The sequence below is a fragment of the Morone saxatilis genome, unplaced genomic scaffold (genome assembly GCF_004916995.1).
Source record: "Morone saxatilis isolate NCDOM2014 unplaced genomic scaffold, NCSU_SB_2.0 Contig9, whole genome shotgun sequence".
NCBI lineage: Eukaryota > Metazoa > Chordata > Actinopteri > Moronidae > Morone > Morone saxatilis.
This window is the reverse complement of record NW_023340268.1, coordinates 4,045,579-4,065,694: the sequence shown is the minus strand read 5'-3', so window position 1 is coordinate 4,065,694 and position 20,116 is coordinate 4,045,579. Positions and strand designations below refer to the sequence as shown.

At 37.6% G+C, this 20,116-nt stretch overlaps 5 protein-coding genes across 5 annotated transcripts in view; 4 read left to right on the top strand and 1 right to left on the bottom strand.

The window, feature by feature from the left end:
• tomm40l (translocase of outer mitochondrial membrane 40 homolog, like) overlaps nucleotides 1-1,273 on the top strand; it is a gene marked incomplete at its 5' end in the record, with an annotated part of 2,248 nt that extends 975 nt beyond the window's left edge. The window contains 1 exon segment of the mRNA XM_035681806.1: nucleotides 482-1,273. Coding sequence (XP_035537699.1) covers nucleotides 482-621 — 140 coding nt within the window.
• Nucleotides 1,274-2,921: 1,648 nt separating this feature from the next.
• Nucleotides 2,922-4,043, bottom strand: LOC118343146 (apolipoprotein A-I-like). Its single transcript, XM_035681898.1, has 4 exons — nucleotides 3,980-4,043; nucleotides 3,838-3,891; nucleotides 3,594-3,744; nucleotides 2,922-3,504 (listed from the first exon to the last, which is right to left on the bottom strand). The coding sequence occupies exons 2-4, from the start codon at nucleotides 3,875-3,877 to the stop codon at nucleotides 2,922-2,924; spliced, it is 774 nt and encodes a 257-aa protein (XP_035537791.1). The 5' UTR covers nucleotides 3,878-3,891; nucleotides 3,980-4,043.
• Nucleotides 4,044-6,663: 2,620 nt separating this feature from the next.
• On the top strand, nucleotides 6,664-7,999 carry apoa4a (apolipoprotein A-IV a). Its single transcript, XM_035681823.1, has 3 exons — nucleotides 6,664-6,703; nucleotides 6,795-6,948; nucleotides 7,420-7,999. Exons 1-3 carry the CDS (start codon nucleotides 6,664-6,666, stop codon nucleotides 7,997-7,999), a joined length of 774 nt encoding a protein of 257 aa, XP_035537716.1.
• A 2,489-nt stretch (nucleotides 8,000-10,488) lies between these two features.
• Nucleotides 10,489-14,645, top strand: apoea (apolipoprotein Ea). Its single transcript, XM_035681816.1, has 5 exons — nucleotides 10,489-10,511; nucleotides 10,810-10,871; nucleotides 11,627-11,777; nucleotides 12,716-13,003; nucleotides 14,162-14,645. The coding sequence occupies exons 2-5, from the start codon at nucleotides 10,829-10,831 to the stop codon at nucleotides 14,451-14,453; spliced, it is 774 nt and encodes a 257-aa protein (XP_035537709.1). The 5' UTR covers nucleotides 10,489-10,511; nucleotides 10,810-10,828; the 3' UTR covers nucleotides 14,454-14,645.
• Nucleotides 14,646-17,670: 3,025 nt separating this feature from the next.
• The window catches only part of msto1 (misato mitochondrial distribution and morphology regulator 1), a 7,012-nt gene continuing 4,566 nt past the window's right edge, over nucleotides 17,671-20,116 (top strand). The window contains exons 1-5 of the mRNA XM_035681795.1: nucleotides 17,671-17,855; nucleotides 19,015-19,144; nucleotides 19,364-19,433; nucleotides 19,732-19,807; nucleotides 20,106-20,115. Coding sequence (XP_035537688.1) covers nucleotides 17,772-17,855; nucleotides 19,015-19,144; nucleotides 19,364-19,433; nucleotides 19,732-19,807; nucleotides 20,106-20,115 — 370 coding nt within the window. The 5' untranslated portion in view covers nucleotides 17,671-17,771. The remainder of the gene's footprint in view (nucleotides 17,856-19,014; nucleotides 19,145-19,363; nucleotides 19,434-19,731; nucleotides 19,808-20,105; nucleotide 20,116) is intronic.

Genomic DNA, 20,116 nt, shown 5'->3' with positions numbered 1-20,116 from the left:
AATAGCAGGTGACTGTACATTTTGTGTCTTCGTTGTGTTTATACATCCAGGCAAGACAGACATGTTGAACTATTGATTTAAGAATCACTATTGAGCTCTGACATTGCCTGTGAAATGTCATTCAAATGATTTATTTTCGATAGATTATATGAACTGAAGTTGAAAAGTCCGAAAATATATGACTTTTAATTTTGATTTTTGTAAAGGTGCAGGAATATAATATTCATAGGTTATGTTGTTATTAGTGTATAATCACCTGGATATAGGAATCTTTTATGTTTTTATTACCTTTTTAGAAATGAAGCTGTTTCATACAGACGCCAACTTCACCACTAGGTGCCATAAACACTGGTCCTTTTAACAAATGATAAACAGGAGTGCACAGGGATACAAATCTGTAGATCTTCTATGTTTTTATCTGTTTTTATGTCCTCTTTTATAGCAGACCCTTCTAATATTCTGTCTCCTGCTCCTCTTCCAGGTTCAGTAGACAGTAACTGGGTAGTTGGCGCAACGTTAGAAAAGAAGCTGCTCCCGCTGCCGCTCTCTCTGGTCCTCTGCACCTTCCTCAACCACCGCAAGAACAAATTCCAGTGCGGTTTTGGCGTCACCATCGGTTAGGTCGACGGAGCGGCGGGTTATCGACCCGCAGACGGTTTTCACAGAACGGACAGACTCACTATGGACGAGCAGACTATGCCATGTACACGACTGTGTGTCCCATCAACTCAATCTGTCACCCGATTCGGCCATTGTCCTGTTATTGGTTTCCCAGATCATGTTTCATCAAATGTGGTGAATAGAAAGGTAATGATGTAAATCTAATGCATTTAATCCTATAAGACGAATCGCCTGATTGATCAGAAGCGTAACAAAATAATGTGGTTGTTCAGCGATTTGTTGACTGTCGACACAAACCAATAGACGGTAGAAAGACGTAACACATTAAGAGACATTACAGAGCTCTTTGTTTTTGTCACTGAGTTCAGTGCCTGTTGCTCCGGTTTTGAATTTTATTCCTGTTTGTTTTTTTTACTGTAAAATCTGTCTTGGTGTGCAGTGAATGAAATCGTTGCCATTTGCTTGTTTAACGGTGATTTATTGGTTACAGACGAGTGTTACCAGCTATTAGGAAGGAGTGTACTGTACTGCATGTCACGTTCACAATCCATCACTTGTTTTGTTGCCTTTTTTTAATGTTACATGCATATGGAACCGTATATATGACCTGTATATACCTCTTGGGAACTGATAAATACCATTTCTTACAAAACCTGCATGTGTTTGGTCGTTTCCTTCAGTCGCTCTCGTCTCTGCTGGAGTTCATATAAAGACACATGAGAACATTTTCCAGTAACATCTCCCATCTCCATTCATCTTTTCCCCACAATCCCTCATGGTTGGCCACCCGGGGCGTCCTGATAGCTGGTGGAGCCGGCGCCCCGTGTGCCAAGGCTGAATCCTTGCTAAATCATGGGGTTCAAACTCCGGCCTATGACACTTTTGTTAGTTGTTCACCTCTCTCCTTCCTCTTTCCTGGTCGCTCTTCATCAATTCACTAGGAAATAAAAAAATATTATATCTTAAAGAAAAATAATAATCCAGTATAAATAAGATTCAGGATAACTAAACCAGGGCAGGATGCTGAATAGTCAGTTTTATCATGGGTCATAAACCAGTTATCCATTTGTATTGCTAAGTTTGTTTTTAAGTCTGTTGTGGAAATGGAGTTTATCGCTCTTTTTGTTTAACTGCAGATGGTCATTTATTCTTAAATTCCTCATGATTTGAATACTGAGCTAAGGAGCAGCTTCTTTCCCATACACATTTATATTAACTTGCTACACAGTTTATCAGTGCTTATGGCCTTTTGAATAGTCTAAGTATAGTAATAGTAAGAATAATACGTTTTGAAAAAAGCTGAATCAAACTATAAATATTTATGTGTATATGAACACCATTTATATCCTAATATTACATTTAACATGAATCCTTTAGAAAACAGGAAAGGGACTGGGTATTGATCTTCGGTTGTTAACAAATGGTGCTTAAAACTCTCTGCACCTATAAGTAGTGAACAGGTTACATTAAATGTGAGTCCCTTGCATCCATTTTAATTAGAGCTAAATAACCAATATATTGATTATCCTCTGGCCTGGTGATGCTGAATACATTATCTGAAAACATTATAAACTCATTAAGAAAACTATTTTTACATATTTGTTTTCAAGTCTTTGTTTAGTTTAGATTAAACATAGGAGGAAGAGATTTGTTTTAATGTAATGGCAGTGTTGCTCATTGTAATTCTTAAATGCTGGGTGAACTAGTATAGGTTGCTTAAAAGTGCAATGGTTAAGAGTGAACACAGAGAAGCATTAGAAAGATCACACGTCCTTGCTAAAAACTAATAAACATTTTCCTCACCAACCACAGGAACATATTTAACATCTGGGGATGGGGTTGCCTTTAGTTTTTGTTGCCCAGAGACACTTCAAGCAGGATGAACGGTGTGACATACGCCGACCAGGGGAGTGAAATTCTGTCATTTGATTAAATGTTTAAACAGTTAATTCTTTTAAACTGGCAACCCAACACAGGGAATGAAACAGGACTCCAGCAACGTTGCTAAATCACAATAACACTTGATGATCCTGCACAATGTGAACTCTATGGAGTTGTGTCCTGGTTTGTGTGTATTTTAAAGCAGCTTTATAAGTTTCCCCCCCCTTTAATTGCAGAATCATCAATTAATATTATAAAAATAGATCACCCTTTGAAAAAAAAAGTCAAGTTAAGACTCCTGTGGAGACTGAACTTTTGCGTTGTTTCAATTTTTTATTTGATGAAATATCACAACTAAAGTTCAGAATAACTATTTTGCCTGGTGTGGAAGCTTTGAGCCCGGTTATACTGCGTCCTTCTTATTGAAAAGACTTCCCACAGAACCAGTCAGCCTGAGCCTGCAGGTCCTGAGCGCTGGCCGTCCAGCTGGCCTTCAGCTCCTCTCCCAATGGAGCCAGGTTCTGCTGGGATCTCCTTGGTTTTCTGGCGGTCATCTGGGTCTCAAAAGCTCGGCGGACCAGGACCAGGGGGATCATGCTCCTCTGGAACTCGTCCAGGCTCTGCTCCATCTTCTCCTTCATCTCCTGGGTGTAGGGAACCATCTGGGCCTGCAGCTCGCTCACGCTCTTATCCAGCTGCCCCTTCAGTTCCTGGGTCTTCAGCAGCAGGACGGCCTTCAGGGCCTCGGGGTCCATGGCCTCAGCGTAGGGGGCTGCCTCCTTCTGCAGCTCCTCCACCTGCCTCTGGAGGAGTGCCACCATCTCCTCAGCGTAGGGCTGCATGTTAGTGCTCACAGCGGTCAGATCTTTATCCAGACGGGCCTTCAGCTGCTCGGCCTCCTGGGAAAAGCGAGTCATGAAGTCCTGGGTGAGAGGAGCCACCTGAGCACGCAGAGAAACAACGTACTGATTCACTGTGTCGGCGCTCTGAGAGATCCTGGCACTGAAAGAAACAGAAACAAAGAGTTATTAAACTGAAACACAATGTATAGTTCTAATTTAGTTAGGCTTTTCTATCATGTTGACTCTTACTTCACTTCCTGTCCCAGCTCGGACTGTCTGATCTGCTGCACGGAGTCCTCAGCAGTCAGAGTCGCTTTAGCAACGTAGTCCCAGAAAGCATCTTTCACCATATCCAGATTGCTCATGGGTGGCTCCTTCCACAGGATGTTGGCATTGCAACCTGCGGATAAAACAGAACATTTAGCACAGAAGTTTGAGAGAAACATTTATTCACCAGTTGTGGTTTCGATGAATAAAGTTTTAATTCACTCACCAGAGAAAACAGCAAGAGCGAGAACCACAAGTACCTTCATGATTGGATTTGACTCTGTTGGATAAAGACAATAAAATTACAATTTAAATAAACATTCAATTAACACAAATTAATTTAGTTATAATAATATAAAATGTGTTACCTTGCAGAAGCAGTTTGTCTCTTCTTCACTCTGTGTCTGATGACTTGTGCTGTACAGACGGGCGTTCAGAGATTTTATAGCCATCTTGAAGGGTAAAGTCCCTCTCTGGTTGCCCCGCTGGACACATTCTCGTCACCGCAGTGACTCCACGTCATAATTAAGTGAAGTGCCATCACCTTCTAATCCCGTGATACATATTCTCTGGCATCTGAATGGGTTCAAAATTGGTTTATACTCTTAAAACAGCATCACAAGCAGCAGGTAAACAGAAGGCAGTGACTACTGGGCATTTAAAGTAGTAACGCAGTCATTTTGGGGCATTTCGGCAAACATGTAAGCAAGCACATCCAGCAGATACGAAACACCATTAGCATCCCACTGGAATCATGTTTCTGGCCACTTCTCTACTGCAGTTTTAAGTATGACGTTAGTAATCAGTAATTCAGAATATTTGTCCTTTCTTGTAGTACTTGAACATTGAAGTGGCCCTCCTATGAGATGATGATACCAGCAGGTGCACCAAGCCAATAATGGAAACACATCTATGAATGTTTTATTCATTTCTGCTGACTGAAATAGAAATGTTACACACTGGACCCAAAAAAACAAAGCAATCAGTTTAAAAGTATTTAAAAGCTCAGTAGAGCTGAGAGAAGCTGTGGAGTCGCTGTCAGTGACACCTTTCACATAGTCAATCAATCAATCAAACCTTTATTTAAGTTTCGAGAATCATTGAGGTTTCCCTCATTTACAATGAGGTCGAGAAACAAAGAAATATGCAGAGTTAAAACAAATCATAATAAGAAGAAATAAAAACAGGTCAACCCCTAGTGGGGGACCACTAGGGGTTGCCAAAGCATTATGGGTGGGGGGGTTAGGGTTAGTTAATTGTCTAATAGAATAATGGCCAAACATCAGGGACAAGAATTTAAAGTTCATTAAGTCTGTATTTATATTGTTAAAAATGATAAGAAAGAATTATACAGACTGAGAATTGTATAAAAAGTTAATTAAACAGGAAATAATCACTTGTTTTGACTTCACTATTTGGGATCATTGTACAGTTTTGAAAATAATATTAAATATCCATAAAATATGTCACTTAGTCAGTTTACTAAATGATAGAAAAAGGGGTCTCTTAAGGAAAAAAGGTTGGGACTGACGTTGGGAACGTAGCTTTCTCCACGTCTTCTTATGATTAGTTTGAAGGTCCCTGTGTGAGTCACAGTCAAACAGCTGGATGTTTATCAGTAGTTTCTCCTGAGAGAAGCTCCTCCGCCTTATCAGTCAGTCCGGAGACAATTGCTGTATAAGGAAACGTAACATTCCTCAGAAGAGATAATCTGCAGGTCAAAGTCCGGCTCACATCTCACATCTCACATCCGACAAAGTTAAGAACATTCAAGTGAATCAATGTGTGTGTTTGTGCCTCTTAAGTACTACAGAGTAATCAACAGAAACAATGCTTTATCTGTACTGTACTCAGGATCTTAATCAGAAGTGTTTCTCTGTCACAACTCATCAATGTGTTTACACACGATATATTTGAGTGACCCAAATTCAGTGTTTTTCACCAGTGTGAGTTAAATATGTTATAAGTTATATTATCTACCAGTTTAGTTCAGTATTATTTTATGACTGGTGAGATACACCTAGGTGGGGAATAGGTTTATAATCGTATATTGTTCGTATTATGTGCTATACTAGCCTTTTTTTTTAGCTAAAGAGTCGAGTTTTGACCTCTTATATCTTAATCTTAAATCATGATACAAATAGAAGCATTCAAACACAAGCTTGCTTCCTTAATTCTTTTTGGCTTGCAACCCATCAAAATAAAGTAATATTGTCTCTTTGTTTATTTAAATACTTTTTAAAGACTTTAAAGAGGTCAAATTATTCAGTAGAGGACAGTCTGATGTCCTGGGGAATATGTTTTTTTTTCTGCTATTATATCCTTTTTTTTTACCAGTTTGGTTCAGTATTATTTATGACTGGTGAGGTGCACATTGTTAACTAACTAAAGATGTTTTTTAATCAAAATGTTGAGTTTTAATTTAATTGTTTTGCTCATGTCTCCAACAACAACATCAACATCAATAAACATCAGAGAATAAAACTGAATGAAACACCAGAGCTGTTGTTTTATATTCATATACTGTGTATTGTATATAGTTCTATATATAGTATAGTATATAGATCTTTTTACACACAGTTATACACACATATAGGCCTTCAGTTTTCAAACTTTATTATTTTATTCTGATAAAAGAACTATAAAGTGTCACATAACATCATTACTATTAAAATAAGACCTGAGCTACAATCTTGCTCCTAAAGCTGCCCGATGTATAGTGACATAATGTTAATAATGTACATGAGGTTTCCTCAGACAGTGTTGATGTCGTCCCTGACACACCACCGTTAGCACTGTTGTGATGTGGAAGCAGCAGTGACAGCACGGCACTCTGCGTCTGGACTTTGCTCCTGTGTTTTCTCCATACGACCCAGCTGCCTATATATACTCCCACTCTGTACTCAGTAGCTCACTGTCTGAACAGCAAGCTTCGTCCACACAGGTAAGACACCAGTAAGACGATGTCCCTCTTCAGGTTATGAGATACATGTGGAAAAATCAACCACAAAGAGATAATTTTGCATGTTTCTTTTCAGCTGCAGTGTCAATCATGAAGGTCCTCATTGTGCTCGCCCTCGCTGTTTTCACTGGTGAGAAAGTTTTTGGTGAAAATCATTGAAGTTTTCAGTATTCAGTGTTTCAACTTGTGACACTAAATGGCCTTTACCTCTGTTCTTTCAGCCGGCTGCAATGCCAACATCGTGCAGCAAAACCAGCCCAAGCAGCAGGTCGACATGGTGAAAGATGTTTTCTGGGACTACGTTGCCAAGGCAACCATGACTGCAGAGGACTCCCTGAAGCAGATCAGACAGTCCCAGTTGGGCAAGGAAGTGAAGTAAGAGTCTCAAATTCATAAAGACGCACAAACTAAAGCCGTGAAGGAAATTAAAGCCCCTGAAAACATCCTATGACAAACAAAGCTACAGTTTAAGCTCAGAAACTCTCACTTTGCTCCATCAGGACTTTGTTTGATCAGAGTTGATTGACAGTGATCAACCCACTAACTGTCATCAGATTTAATTATGGCTTAAGTATGAGCCGTGCCCACTTTATACCAATAAAAAGACAACAGAGAATAACAGAAATCTCAAATGTGAAATAACCAAAGCTGTTCAAAAGTTCATGGTAGTAAGCTGATTGAGAATGTTTTCAGGGCCTTTAAAATTTAACATTTTCATTAAATTACTGACTTTTTGTTTTTGTCATTTTCTGTTGCACGTTTCAGCTCAGAGAGGATAATGAATACATAAAGAACGAACAAGAGTTCCTCATGACTTACCCTGTGTGTCTGTTTCTGTCTCTGCAGCACCCTCATCTCCGAGAGCACCGACGCCGTCAACAAGCTCACAGACGCTCTGCGTACTAAGGTGGCTCCTCTCACCCAGGACCTCATGTCTAAGTTTTCCCTGGAGGCCGAGCAGCTGAAGACCCGCGTGGAGAAAGATCTGACCGCCATGGGAACCCATCTGCAGCCCTACGCCACGGAGCTTGTAGCTGACCTCCAGAGACAGGTGGAGGAGCTGAAGAGGGACGCAACCCCCTACGCCAACAGCATGGACTCTGAGACCCTGAAGGCCGTCCTGCTGCAGAAGAGCCAGGAGCTGAAGGGGCAAATGGATGAGAGCATGATCAGGCTGCAGGCCCAGATGGTTCCCTACACCGAGGAGATGAAGGAGAAGATGGAGCAGAGCCTGGACGAGTTTCAGAGGAGCATGATCCCCCTGGTCCAGAGCTTTGAGACCCAGCTGACCCAGAAAACCCAGGAGATCCAGCAGAACCTGGCTCCATTGGGAGACGAGCTGAGGGCCAAGCTGGACGCCGACACCAAGAACCTGAAGAGGCAGCTGACTTCTCTGTGGAGGTCCTTCACTAAGCTGACCCAGTAAACGGACTAATATCTATGCTCAGTTTTGAATTTTGGGACAGATACAAAGTGCAATACCTCATTTTCTATGTTGATGAACAATGCTCTCAAAGGCAACCTTTTCAATAATGACAGTATTTTCTCTTTTGTGTTACAACTATAACCTTTAAAAGAACAATAAACTGGTTAAATGTGTTTTGCATTGTCACTTTCTTTGTATTTGAAGTGGAAAAAACACAACAGGTCAGTAATCTAACTGTTGCTGTCCAACATTTTTACATTTACACATCAAAGATAATCTCATAAAGGTATATTAAAGCGAGAGTATTAAGAGAGGAAATAACACAATTTCTCCTTTACAAATGAGAAGTTGAATTCATAAGCAGTGAAACAGACTTGTTCAATTCTAATGTTAGCAAACTTTAAATAGATTTTGTTGCACAACTGAAATAACTGAATCAGATTGTTGAACTCTGTTGTGCTTTTGTTAAAGGACCAGTGTGTAGATTAAGCTTTAATCTGCAACTAACTGATCACTGCTCATGTCTGTATAAGACCTGGGAATAAGAAAGGGCTGTGAAGCAAAAGGCCCTATCTACAGCTGTCTGTTTGGTTTGTCCATTCTGGGCTACTGTAGAAACCACTTCCATGGAGTTCATGGCAGCCTCTGTGGAAGGCGACCTGCAGCGTCTGTAGATAAAAACAGCTCATTCTAATGTAACAAAAACACACCGATACTATCTATATTCAGGTGATTATACACTAATGAAAACATACCTATGAATATTATATTCCATTTCTGTCAAGATCCTCCTGAATGTTACACACTGGACCTTTAAGCTACATAATCACCATCTTCTTGTTATTGGTGCTTTTGGCCCCTGTGGCTGTTTCCCTATGTTTGAAAAAAAAAGACCACAAAAGCGACCTCTGGTGGCCAAATGTGCAAGGAAACGTGTTGAGGAGCCTTTCGAGTGGGGAAAATGCAATATAGGCTGAGCTACATGCTAGAAAAGGTTACATGTTTCGCCATAAATCCATCATGACAGCCTGAGTCCTAGTCTTTAACTTTACTCTTAACAGCCACTTCCTGCTTTTGAATGGTAGCGACTTCAAATTAATGTTAGTAAGTTCTGTTAATGGCAAACCATAAAACACAGAAAGACAGAGGAGCATCATGGATGTGCAAAATAAAACAAATAGAAGTTGCCCAAATGTAACCAGTTGTTGAGGGGTAGTTTCCACCACTGCTTCAACCTGAATAAAAAAAAACAATGTTTCACTATAACTTGATTATGAAACCACCCTGTTGCCAAAAAGTCTTGACGGGGCACAGTAGGGATTTCTGGCACAACTTTACTTCTTCCAAAGTACATGGAGAAAGGTAAAAGTCAGAAGAGAAGAAAACACTTCATTGTATAAAGAACAACTTTATTGACTTGCATCAGGGTCATGCAGGTGGACGAGGATGATGTGTTGCTGGAGATTTGTCCTCTTCTTGCCAGAGCTGCATATCTTCATCTGCAAATAAAAACATGTAAAATATCCTGAATACAAGCTGATACAAAAACTGAAAAAACACCAGCTTGTTTCTTCAATCAACCATTTTGTCTTTTGACCCATCAAAATAAAGTAATATCGTCTCTGGTTGCATTTTCTTGCTTTAATTAAATACTTTTTAAAGACTTTAAAGATTTTAATTATCCAGCAGAGGAAAAGTCTGAAAAAATAAACAGGATTTTTTTGGAGGAAGATTTTTTTTTTCTGCTTTTATATCATAAAATCATCTCACAGTTTCTTTATTTTGCCTCCTGACAGGTTAGAAACCACCTTTTTAGTCAACAAAAACCTTTATCATTTAACTCTGATTGTTGTTTATGTATTTAATGCTTCATGTCTGTTTATATTTTTATCAACAGTGAGGACAAAAGTTAATTTCCAGACATAAAGACAATAAAAATAATGTTTATTGATTACCCCCCAATCTGTACAAAGGGCAGTTTATTGGAAAGTTTACCATCTTATAATTATTATACAGCGGTTGTTAAAGCAGACTCTGAACCAGATCTGCTGGACAATGATATGATACCAGAATGACCTTTGGCCTTTGTGGTTGTAACAGAGGAAATATTTTAAAAGTTTCTTCTGATTATCTGATGGCGCAGTCACAATAATCTGCAGTTGAGTGAGAAGAAAACAAGATTACTATACGATTATTATTTTATTTAAGCAACTGTTCTAAAAAACTGTTGATATCAAACTCTTCTACTCATAATTCAGAGACATTAATCACATGCAAACTCTGATCAGACATTGTTGGTGCTTGCATGTGTACTTTCAGTGTGCGACGTGGAGCCAAAATAACACACGCACCGCAATAAAAGATGACAACAACGCAGGTCATGTTGGGAACTTCGGACACAAGTCAGCAATCCTCCTGACATTTATTGGGTCAAATCAATGTCACTTAAACTGTATAAATACTGAGTGGCGAGTTCACTCAGTCTCACACGTCACAGATCAGGATCACTGAGGTAAGTAACAGAAGATTTATGTAAATCTCTAACAGATGGTTGTTTTTTTTTTATTTGTTTTTAACTGTGTCACACAATCTGCAACATTTATGTTAATTTAAAGTATAGAGTTTGAGTTTACAGCGGATTTATAAAACCTCACGGAAGAGTCAGATGAATAAGATGTTATATCTGACTTAAAAAAGGTCTTGAAATCAAAGTTCAACAGGTGAATTAAAGTTAATAAACTACTGAATTGACTTTAACCTGTAAGTCAGCGTTGTTATTATTTTAATGTATTTATTATATGATATTGCAGGTGTCCTTGTTTCATCACCATGAGGGTCTTTGCAGTAATCTTTGTGCTGGCTGTCCTCTCAGGTGAGTTCAAAATCTCTTCTTAGGGACAAAATTTTTTTATTGGAATTTTAAATGATTTAAAAATATTAGGATTTAGCACAACAGAGGTATGGGAGAAAAAAATAGCCTTATTTTGAAAGAAGAAAATTATACACATAGGTATAAACTAGAAAAAGCATTTCCTGAAGAAAATGACCAAGTAAATGCATGAAAAGCTGTAAAAGTAAGTAAAAGAAGGATAAAAGGAAAGAAAGAAAGAAAAATGAAAGAAGGAAATAAAGGAAGAAACTCACTGATATTTCTATTTTGAAAGTTTTCAGCTCCCAGAAACCTGCCTTTAAACTCCTGTTACCGTTTGGGGCTTTTATTTTGAAAATACCACCTACTTCAGCCACCAGAGCTCTCACACTACTACTAAAACTAAAACAAATTCTAATTCTAATACTAATGCTAATAGTATAAAGAAAGCAAAAGAAGCTGTGTCACTAGTTGTGTCTAAACGTCAGCAGTGTATCTTACGGTTTCTTTTTGTGGTTTCTGAAGTCCTAAAATTTGTCTCCTCTGAGCCCATTTAGTCCAAATACAGGACTCAGATTTTATAAAGCATCTTGTCCATCAGAGCTGAAGAGACATCCTTTAATAAAATGACACTTGTTACAGTTTAAAGAAGGCGTTTAATCTGTAATCCAACGCAGAACTTCTTCCGTTCTTGTTTTATTTCCCAACTTAAAGATTCAGAGGTGCACATTTGAGATGTTTGTCTCTGTCCAAACCAGGCTGCCATGCAAGAAGCGTGTCTCAGGATGAGTGGAGGAAACCCTGGGAGGTCACCGTCGAGAAGTTCAATGATTATTTCACAGATCTGAACACGAGGGCCGATGCAGTGGTGAACGACATCAGGAGCTCCCAGATCAGCCGAGAACTGGAGTGAGTTCATTTACGTCACAGTGATCAATTTAGCAATAGTTATCAAAGTAATAAATCAGTAATAATTAGTGACTTACTGAACATGTTTATGACCTTGTTATGTGAATATTTTACATCTTATGTGCTCTAAATTTGCTTTAACACACTTGTACAGTTGCCTACAGATCATCTTTCTGACACATCTGTCACATATTTGTGTTTTAAACTGCAATTAATTAAATGATTAAATGATGTGTGTTTAATAAAATACTAATCATCTAAACTCAATAAGTCAGGCTCACGATCTTTACATTTCTATTCATTTGGACGGATGTTTGTTTTGAATTTCAAGAAACAAGCTGTTTCCCGACTACTATTTATAAATATATGGAACATTCATACTTCAGTAAATGATCTGAATACTTCTTCCAGCTCCGGTGAACACTGTAGTTTTTTATCTGTCTTGTGATTAAAGTGTGTTGGACTGAGGAAAAAGCACTGCTGTTAGACCTCCGCTTGCTTACACAACACACGTTCTTCCCTCGACTCAGTGTGAGGAGGTTAATCAGCATGTGTCATTGAGGTGAGACATTGTAAAGGGCTGCTGACTGAGGCCTGCTCACTGATCTCACTGATCAGACTCTTATTGGGACTTCTGTTGGTTTAGCCTCAGCCACTATAATGAACCTATACTCAACTTTTCAGTCAAAATTCTTAGATTTTTGCAGGGATGAAAGGTCTCAGCACAAACAGAACTCCTGTACACAGAGCTACATCTCTGCTGCTAAGCATTATTTTTAGATTTTACAAAGACAAATAAGCTTTTTATTTCCCTGTTTTCATCTTGAATGAGGCCTTTCTTTGCTCTGACCTCAGTCTCGACCCCCTTTGGATCCCGAATGTTTCCCAAAAGCACACAAAAAATAACCCTAAACTCGTCTGTCTCACCCCTAAACCAGCACCCTGATCCAGGACAGCATGTCTGAGCTGGCCATGTACAAGGACGACCTGCAGACCAAGCTGGCCCCCTACACTCAGGAGGCCGGGGAACGTCTGGCCAAGGACCTGCAGATACTGGCCGACAAACTCCGCGAGCACATGAACGAGGGCCGGGAGCAGATGGAGAAGTACATCCAGGAGCTGCAGACCATGATGGAGCAGAACGCAGATGACGTCAGGGTCAGGGTCTCCACCTACAACCGCAAGCTGAAGAAACGCCTCAGCAAGGACACTCAGGAGATCAAAAGGTGAGAGAAACCCACTGAAGCAGAGAGGCATTCACTGGAGTGCAGTAAGAGGCTTTTATCTAATTTTTACCCACTAAAACTTACAAGAACCTATAATCCTGAGTGGATTTTATCAGAACAATCACCAACAGTTTCAGGTTTGTAGGTGCTTCCTTAAATACTTTATATTAAGTTATGTTTTAATACAAATTTACGTTGTTTTATTGTTAGTTTTTATGTTTTTTATGTTTTCCAGAGAGCAGTACTTGTAGAAGTATTGATATGAAACTGAATTGAATATAGAGCTGTAACAATTAGTCAATTAATCGACTATTTGATTGACAGAAATTGGAAACTATTTTAATAATCAGTTAATCTTTTACGTAATTCTTCTGGCTTTCTTTGATTCCAGCATCATAAATATTCTGATATGCTGCCTGTCTTTGGTTTATATCAGTGTAAAATGAATATCTTTGGGTTTTGGGCTATTAATAATAGTAATGAAAATAATTGTTGTATGCACACATTTAAGAAGCAGATTTAAAGTAAATGTTTTTTTGTTTTCAAATGTTCATATGATCACACTATGCAGGTTGACATACTACTTCTTTAGTACCTATTTCTAATAAAAAGTAGAATATAGGTCGTGCACAGCAGTGCTTCGCATTAATGGTTCATTGTTTTATATTATTTTGTATTTTATAGTTTTAGTTTAAGTTTTTTTCTTTCTGTTGATCAGTGTCAAAACACATCATTAAATTTACTTTGATTTAATGCTGTAAAACAATAAAACAAGGTGCTGTATCAGACTTTGTCAGGGACAGAATGAAGTCCTGGACTGACTTCCATCGTTGTCCCGGTTGGTTTTACAGTCCGCTGACCTTTATCAAGACTGAGACATTCAGTAGTCAGTGTTTTTATAGGAACTGCATGTTGTATTTTATAGAAATATCTGTAGAATATTATAAATATGATATAATATAAATATAAAAATGCAACACTCACTTTGCATGTTTTTTATTAAATATGTACATTTACTTGGAATACTTCTTCCAACACTGCATTTATACACTATATAATAATACTTTCTTTACAATAGACTAACAGACTAAACACTGATGATAAATCAGATAATTATGAGTCTCATTCTCATTTAAAACTCTTCTGTCCTTCTTTCAGACAAATGTCCGAATACCTTGAGGAGTTTCAGTCCCGTACCTCAGACAACATGGAGGACATGAGGATGCGTCTGGACCCTTACTTCTCTCAGGTGCGTGACAACGCCCAGGCAAAGATCACAACCCTGAATGATCTGCTGAAGTCGCAGGTGGAGAACATGAAGGAAAAGATTCAGACCACAGCTGAGGACATCAAGGAGCACTTGGAGAAGACCACTGAAGACCTGCGATCCACTCTGGAGGACAAGATGGAGGAGCTGAACGACTGGGTCCAGCCTTTGAAGTTTTGGTAACATGTAAACCCTGTAATCCAACAGTCTGGACTATCTGTTTATCCAACAGTATCAATCCATCTGTATCAAAACCAACCTTAAAGGATTCATAAATGCTCAGATTTAAAGAAGGGAAGTCTTTATGTCCACCACAGTCTTAAAGTTTCTCTGTCACTGAAAACCCTTCAATAAAAACCAACTGAACAAAATCATTGGTCATCAATAATGTGCTCAACTCTGATCATTTACACACATTTGGGGCTGAATGGAAACAGTTTTATTTCTCTACAAACGTATTATTATCATTAAAATTATTTCCAACACACTATAGTAACAATAACATATATTTTGGTTAAGAAAATCAACATCATGTGTTGAAACTTACTGGCACTCAGATGTGTTTACAAAGTGTACATTTAACACCCTTGTTTGAAAGTCATGCATTTATTTTAGCAACTTTTCTGCATCCAGTTACGTTCACACTGCAAGCCTCAGTGCTCTATTTGGATTTATTGCTCAGATTTTGTTTGTTTTTAAATGTGACCCATATCAGATTCCAGTGATTTGATATTGTATACCTCTTACTGTAACACTTAACACAATATCACTTTAATATCATTCCTCCATATAATTGTATTGTGATAAAACAATTTCGGTCTACAGCTGTAACCTCAAATTAAATGGTTACAGGTGAATCACACCAACATGATGAATGTGTATCTAAAGAGTCACATTAATTTTGTTATGACGGTTCACACTGAGGAAAAAAAACATTTGATGCCCGAATCTGAACTTTAAAGGTCAGATACCATGTGATCTGTTCTGTTCACACTGTCATGAAAGAAATCTGAGATCTGAGTCAAAAATGAGCAAAAAAATATAACATATTTTAGTCACTCTGGCCTCCAGTCTGAGTGAAGGTTTTGACCTTTTGTTGACTTTGGGGTGAATCAGCTGAAATCAACACATTGACTGCAGCAGGATTGAATCATTACTCAACAAAAAACATTTGATTTTAAAGATGATATAATAATAATGACATATATTCTTTATTATCACTAAGGCACACTGATTAAAGTCAGTAAAGTCTAATCTTAACCTATAATGATACATCATCATTATTTATTTATTCATTAAATTTAAGTATGTGTATATATATATGGTAAAATATGTGCCAAACAGAGTTAAATCTGGAGAATAAGATTAGCAGGTTAGTGCATCTCTTCAGCTCTACAGTACTTTATTATATAATGCTGTTTATCACATTTTACTTTTATCAAAATATTACAGCTTCTGCAATTTGTGACATATTTTATGGATATTTCATATTAAATTAAAAACTGTACAATGAACCTAATCAGCGAAGAAATCCTGTGTTTTCTTGTCCCTGATACTTGGACATTGTTCTATTAGACAGTTTTCTTTACTTTATATTTACATTTCCTCACAGAAGTGAACCTACTGTGTATATTTTTAAGTTTCTTCCCATGATTTTGTCTTTATTTATATTTTTCGAGCTTGGTTGTGATTCCTATGCACCAATGCAAATTCCTCATATGTGAAAACTTTCTTGGCAATAAACCTGCCATGATGAAGCTTTGGCGACCCCTAGTGGGGATCTCGAGCCCTAGGTTGGGAACCACTGATATGAAGTAGCAGAAAACACTCATTTCAAGTGCAAAGACCTCAAAACTGTACTTAAACACAATACTCGAGTTCATGTACTTAGTTACTTTCCACCACTGAAACACAGTAATAACTGCATGTAAACCTACAAAAATAAAGTAATCTTCACACACTGATGATGGTGAACCGGCTGCATGTGTCAGAAACCTGCAGGTAAGAGACTGCATGCTGGTGCTGGTTGGTTGGACTCCTCTTACAGCGTTTATAAACCTGAATCAGACCCCTGGTGGACCTCAGCTGTCACAGTCTGACTGTCCGGATATATAAGGACAACTTTCGGTGCATCAGCGCCACCTTCTGGGTTGGAGTGTGGATAAAAACTTTTACTATATTATTAGTACATTAAATTATCTCAACAATTCATGTGCTTTCTCAAAATTATGGTTGCTTGAACAAATGATTACTTTCATTATTTGTAACTTCTGGAGTCTGATATAATACTTTAATGTATCCGTGTTGTGCAAAATCTATTATTAATGTTTTATCTTTGTATTTTATCATGTTGATTTTATAGTTTTTATTCTCTCCTATCTTTGTATTTATTCATATTATTAACCGTTTGTTTCTTTAATGGCTACAGCTTTCAGCGTCCTTATCTTATTATTATTATTGTTATTTAAGATCTAAACTTTGAAGAACTGAACACAAGCTATTGTTACAGTGTCTTTCTACTAAATGCAGCTAAAACAACCAAAGAGCTAATAAAAAATACAAGCATCAGATAGAATAAAACACTGAATTTGTCTAAAAAAGAAGCCCCTAAGTAGTTAGGATTGTTAAAAAAATAATAATACAGACAGATAATTGTATAAAAAAGTCCCATAAAATATGAGGGAAACTCATCTCTGAAGCAATATTTAATAATCTTTTTCAAATAGCAAGTACATTTTCTTATCTTATCTTTAAAATTCATCCAAAACATACATTTTATAATGAGACTTCCTGCAGTTATTGTTTAGGTTCATTGTACAATTTATCAGTTATTCTGCACTGTTATTGTTATACACTGGATATAATATTGATGTTTTCTATCTATATTCTTATATATTCTATTATAATGAACATACTTAGGCTCCTATCTTATTATATTTCTATTTCATTTTATTTTATATGTATATACGTATATATACATTTTCTATTTTCTATTCTATATATATTGTGTTAGAGATTGTAAAAATAATTATTATATCTATTCTTTAATGTTGAACAACTGTAACAAACAAATTTACCACCAGGGATCAATAAAGTATTTCTCATTCTGATTCTAATAACAGGAAATATCCATAAAATATGTCACTTATTTGTCTTAAAATATAAAATATAATAATATAAAATATAAAATATCATAATGTCATAAAATTGTGAAAAATATCAAGAAAAAAAATCATAATTTTAAATTTTACTCTGAAACTTTAATCTGAACGCAGCACGTGAAGCTCGAGCACGGTGAAACCACGCTTGTTCCCACCGACGTCATTTAAACACCCAATCACAAGTCTTCACACAACTCCTCCAGCCAATCACAGAGGCCGGCCTCCTGTGACGCAGGTTAGGTTGTCTCTGCTCACTGTTGTCATTTTGCAAACATTTTCCACCAGACACTCAGCAGAGAGAGAGTTTTCTATGTTAACCTGAGCGCCGACTGCAGCCACGATGAGCAACCCTTGTAGAGAAGTCATCACTCTTCAGTTGGGACATTATTCAAACTTCGTGGGGACTCACTGGTGGAACTTACAGGTGAGGGGGGGGACAGGTGGAGCTCGTGTTAGCTTCACATGTGTTGTCAAAGTTGGAGTCTCTGGAGCTGCAGAGATGTTTCAGTGGGAGCAGCAGCAGCGTGAATGTGCACTTTCTGCTCCTTCTCCACACAGACTGGAGGATAGGCGATGGAATTAAAGTTATATTGTGTTAAATTATAGTTTGCCACCTGGTTTATGGTGCTAAAGATGCTAATTGTGACGTCTGTTGAGATAGATAAGATATTCCTTTTATTTATTTGTCCCTAAGTGGGGAAATACAACAGTATAGAAACAGTAAGAGTAGAGAAATAATATAATATAATATAATATAATATAATATAATATAATATAATAAAGTTGTTGAACAGTCTGACAGCAGCAGGAAGGAAGGACCTACTTTGTGGTTTGATAAGCATAATTGTTTTTGTGGATATAAATTTGTGAGATTCTCCAGTAGAAGATACAGAATACTCTTCACAGACTAACTTTAAAATAGGGTAAGAATATATAAACTACTGTTTTAAATGATGGAGTTAGATTAGGACAGAGGTTGCCAACCTTTTTTTTTTTTAGATAGATAAATAGACTTTATTAGTTAATGAAGGGCAATTGGGTCGTCATAGCAACCAGGTACATTTAAATACAATAAAATACAACAATAAAATAGGATACTTAGGTAGAAAGATAAAAAGATAAATACGTAGGTAAGGTGCAAAGAAGTTGCAGTTGCAAGATGGTGGTAATAGTACTGATAATATGATGGTAGTGTTATTGTTAATAACAGTATCCTTTAATAATCTGACCACCTGACTAAGAGGAATATCTTATAGAACCACATTTTAAGAATAAATGTGCGTGAAATAAGGATTCACCAGTGGATTAACAGCCTTGTTTAAACGCAGTGCACCACAGCAATCTGTCTAAGCAACTATCCTAGAAGAAATAACATAAACCTACATAACAGTCGGAAACTGAAAGTAACTCCTGCATGAGGCTGCTTATCATTACATCCTCACTACATTAATTATAATATTGAACTAGAAGTGTCTTCGCAGCACCCTGATCGCAGTGTCTCCCTCTCGTTTCTTTTTAAAGGAGCTGAACGTTTGGTGGTCTGTGTGTATGTAACTCTGTCTTCCTCTTGTCTTTGTTTGCAGGATGCAGCTTTGTCATACGACCCAGAGACGCCACTAGGTGACATCCAGAGTGAAGTTGTGTTTCGTGAAGGACAGACTCTGGGCGGACATGTCACCCACACACCTCGCCTCATTGCCATGGATCTCAAAGGTAACCTCTCCTATCACATGCTGTTATTAATGCTGAAGACATCCTGGATACTGGAACAGCTTTATTTTTGAGCAGCATAATTAACCTGCTTATTTCTGTTGATTTAAAGGTTTTCTGTTTGTGTGCCAGTTATTAAAGCTTTGGTTTTTGTCATAAAGTTTCCTTAAATTGATACTTGGCAAGTTGAATCACCTGCCTGTCATACTCTGTCTATAACAGGAAGTCTTCGGACTCTCCGGCAGGACGGGAGTCTGTATGAACCTGACAAAGACAGCTCCCCGCTCACATGGTAAATAAGAGTCTCTGTATGTGCATTATTGTCTGTATATTTACACAGTAAAGTGTATCACTGTGGAACCGTACATTCAGTTGTTCGCTTTGCATCTTCTGTTGCACATTTGTTTTTGGGGTAATGAAACACTGAACAACAATGCCTGCAGTGCTCACGTACCTGCATTGATGGATATATCAGATCCAACAAAGTTTCTTTTCTTACTAATGCATTTATTACTGGTTTTTCAAACTAAAAGTCTTTTTATATGGACAATTATTGGTGCTTTTTATATTAAATGTGCTCCGTCTGCCAGGGATGGAAACCTCATGATGCACAAAGAAAGTCCTCCTGCGAAGAACTCCTTTCTTGAAGATCTGGATAAGTTGGATGTGAGTATTTATAGTGGAAGTAAAACAAGCAGCTTAGTGATTTATAACATTTTCCATCACAATATTGTCTTGAATAATGGCGTGTAAGCAGCCTGAACGATGATAAATGAAAAGTCTTTTCACTGTTTTCTATATTTGTAGTAGTAGTAGTATTTTGATGTAGTATTAACAGCTTTTAAGTCATTGATACTTTTCAGTTTTGACTGGTCAGGACTCGTAGTTGGCGTATTATTGCAGCTTGATACAAGCATTCTCAAACAGTTAAGTGTCTTATCCTCACAGCTGTTTTTGTCTCCAGAAAGGGGAGAT

Bases quoted from the DNA above. Each gene is read 5' to 3' on its own strand.
- apoa4a (XM_035681823.1), top strand. From the start codon at position 6,664: ATGAAGGTCCTCATTGTGCTCGCCCTCGCTGTTTTCACTG. The intron at 6,704-6,794 runs GTGAGAAAGTTT...CTGTTCTTTCAG, and splicing joins CGCCCTCGCTGTTTTCACTG to CCGGCTGCAATGCCAACATC. The intron at 6,949-7,419 runs GTAAGAGTCTCA...CTGTCTCTGCAG, and splicing joins CAGTTGGGCAAGGAAGTGAA to CACCCTCATCTCCGAGAGCA.
- LOC118343146 (XM_035681898.1), bottom strand. From the start codon at position 3,877: ATGAAGGTACTTGTGGTTCTCGCTCTTGCTGTTTTCTCTG. The intron at 3,745-3,837 runs GTGAGTGAATTA...TTTTATCCGCAG, and splicing joins CGCTCTTGCTGTTTTCTCTG to GTTGCAATGCCAACATCCTG. The intron at 3,505-3,593 runs GTAAGAGTCAAC...TGTTTCTTTCAG, and splicing joins GAGCTGGGACAGGAAGTGAA to TGCCAGGATCTCTCAGAGCG.
- apoea (XM_035681816.1), top strand. From the start codon at position 10,829: ATGAGGGTCTTTGCAGTAATCTTTGTGCTGGCTGTCCTCTCAG. The intron at 10,872-11,626 runs GTGAGTTCAAAA...TGTCCAAACCAG, and splicing joins TGTGCTGGCTGTCCTCTCAG to GCTGCCATGCAAGAAGCGTG. The intron at 11,778-12,715 runs GTGAGTTCATTT...CCCCTAAACCAG, and splicing joins CAGATCAGCCGAGAACTGGA to CACCCTGATCCAGGACAGCA.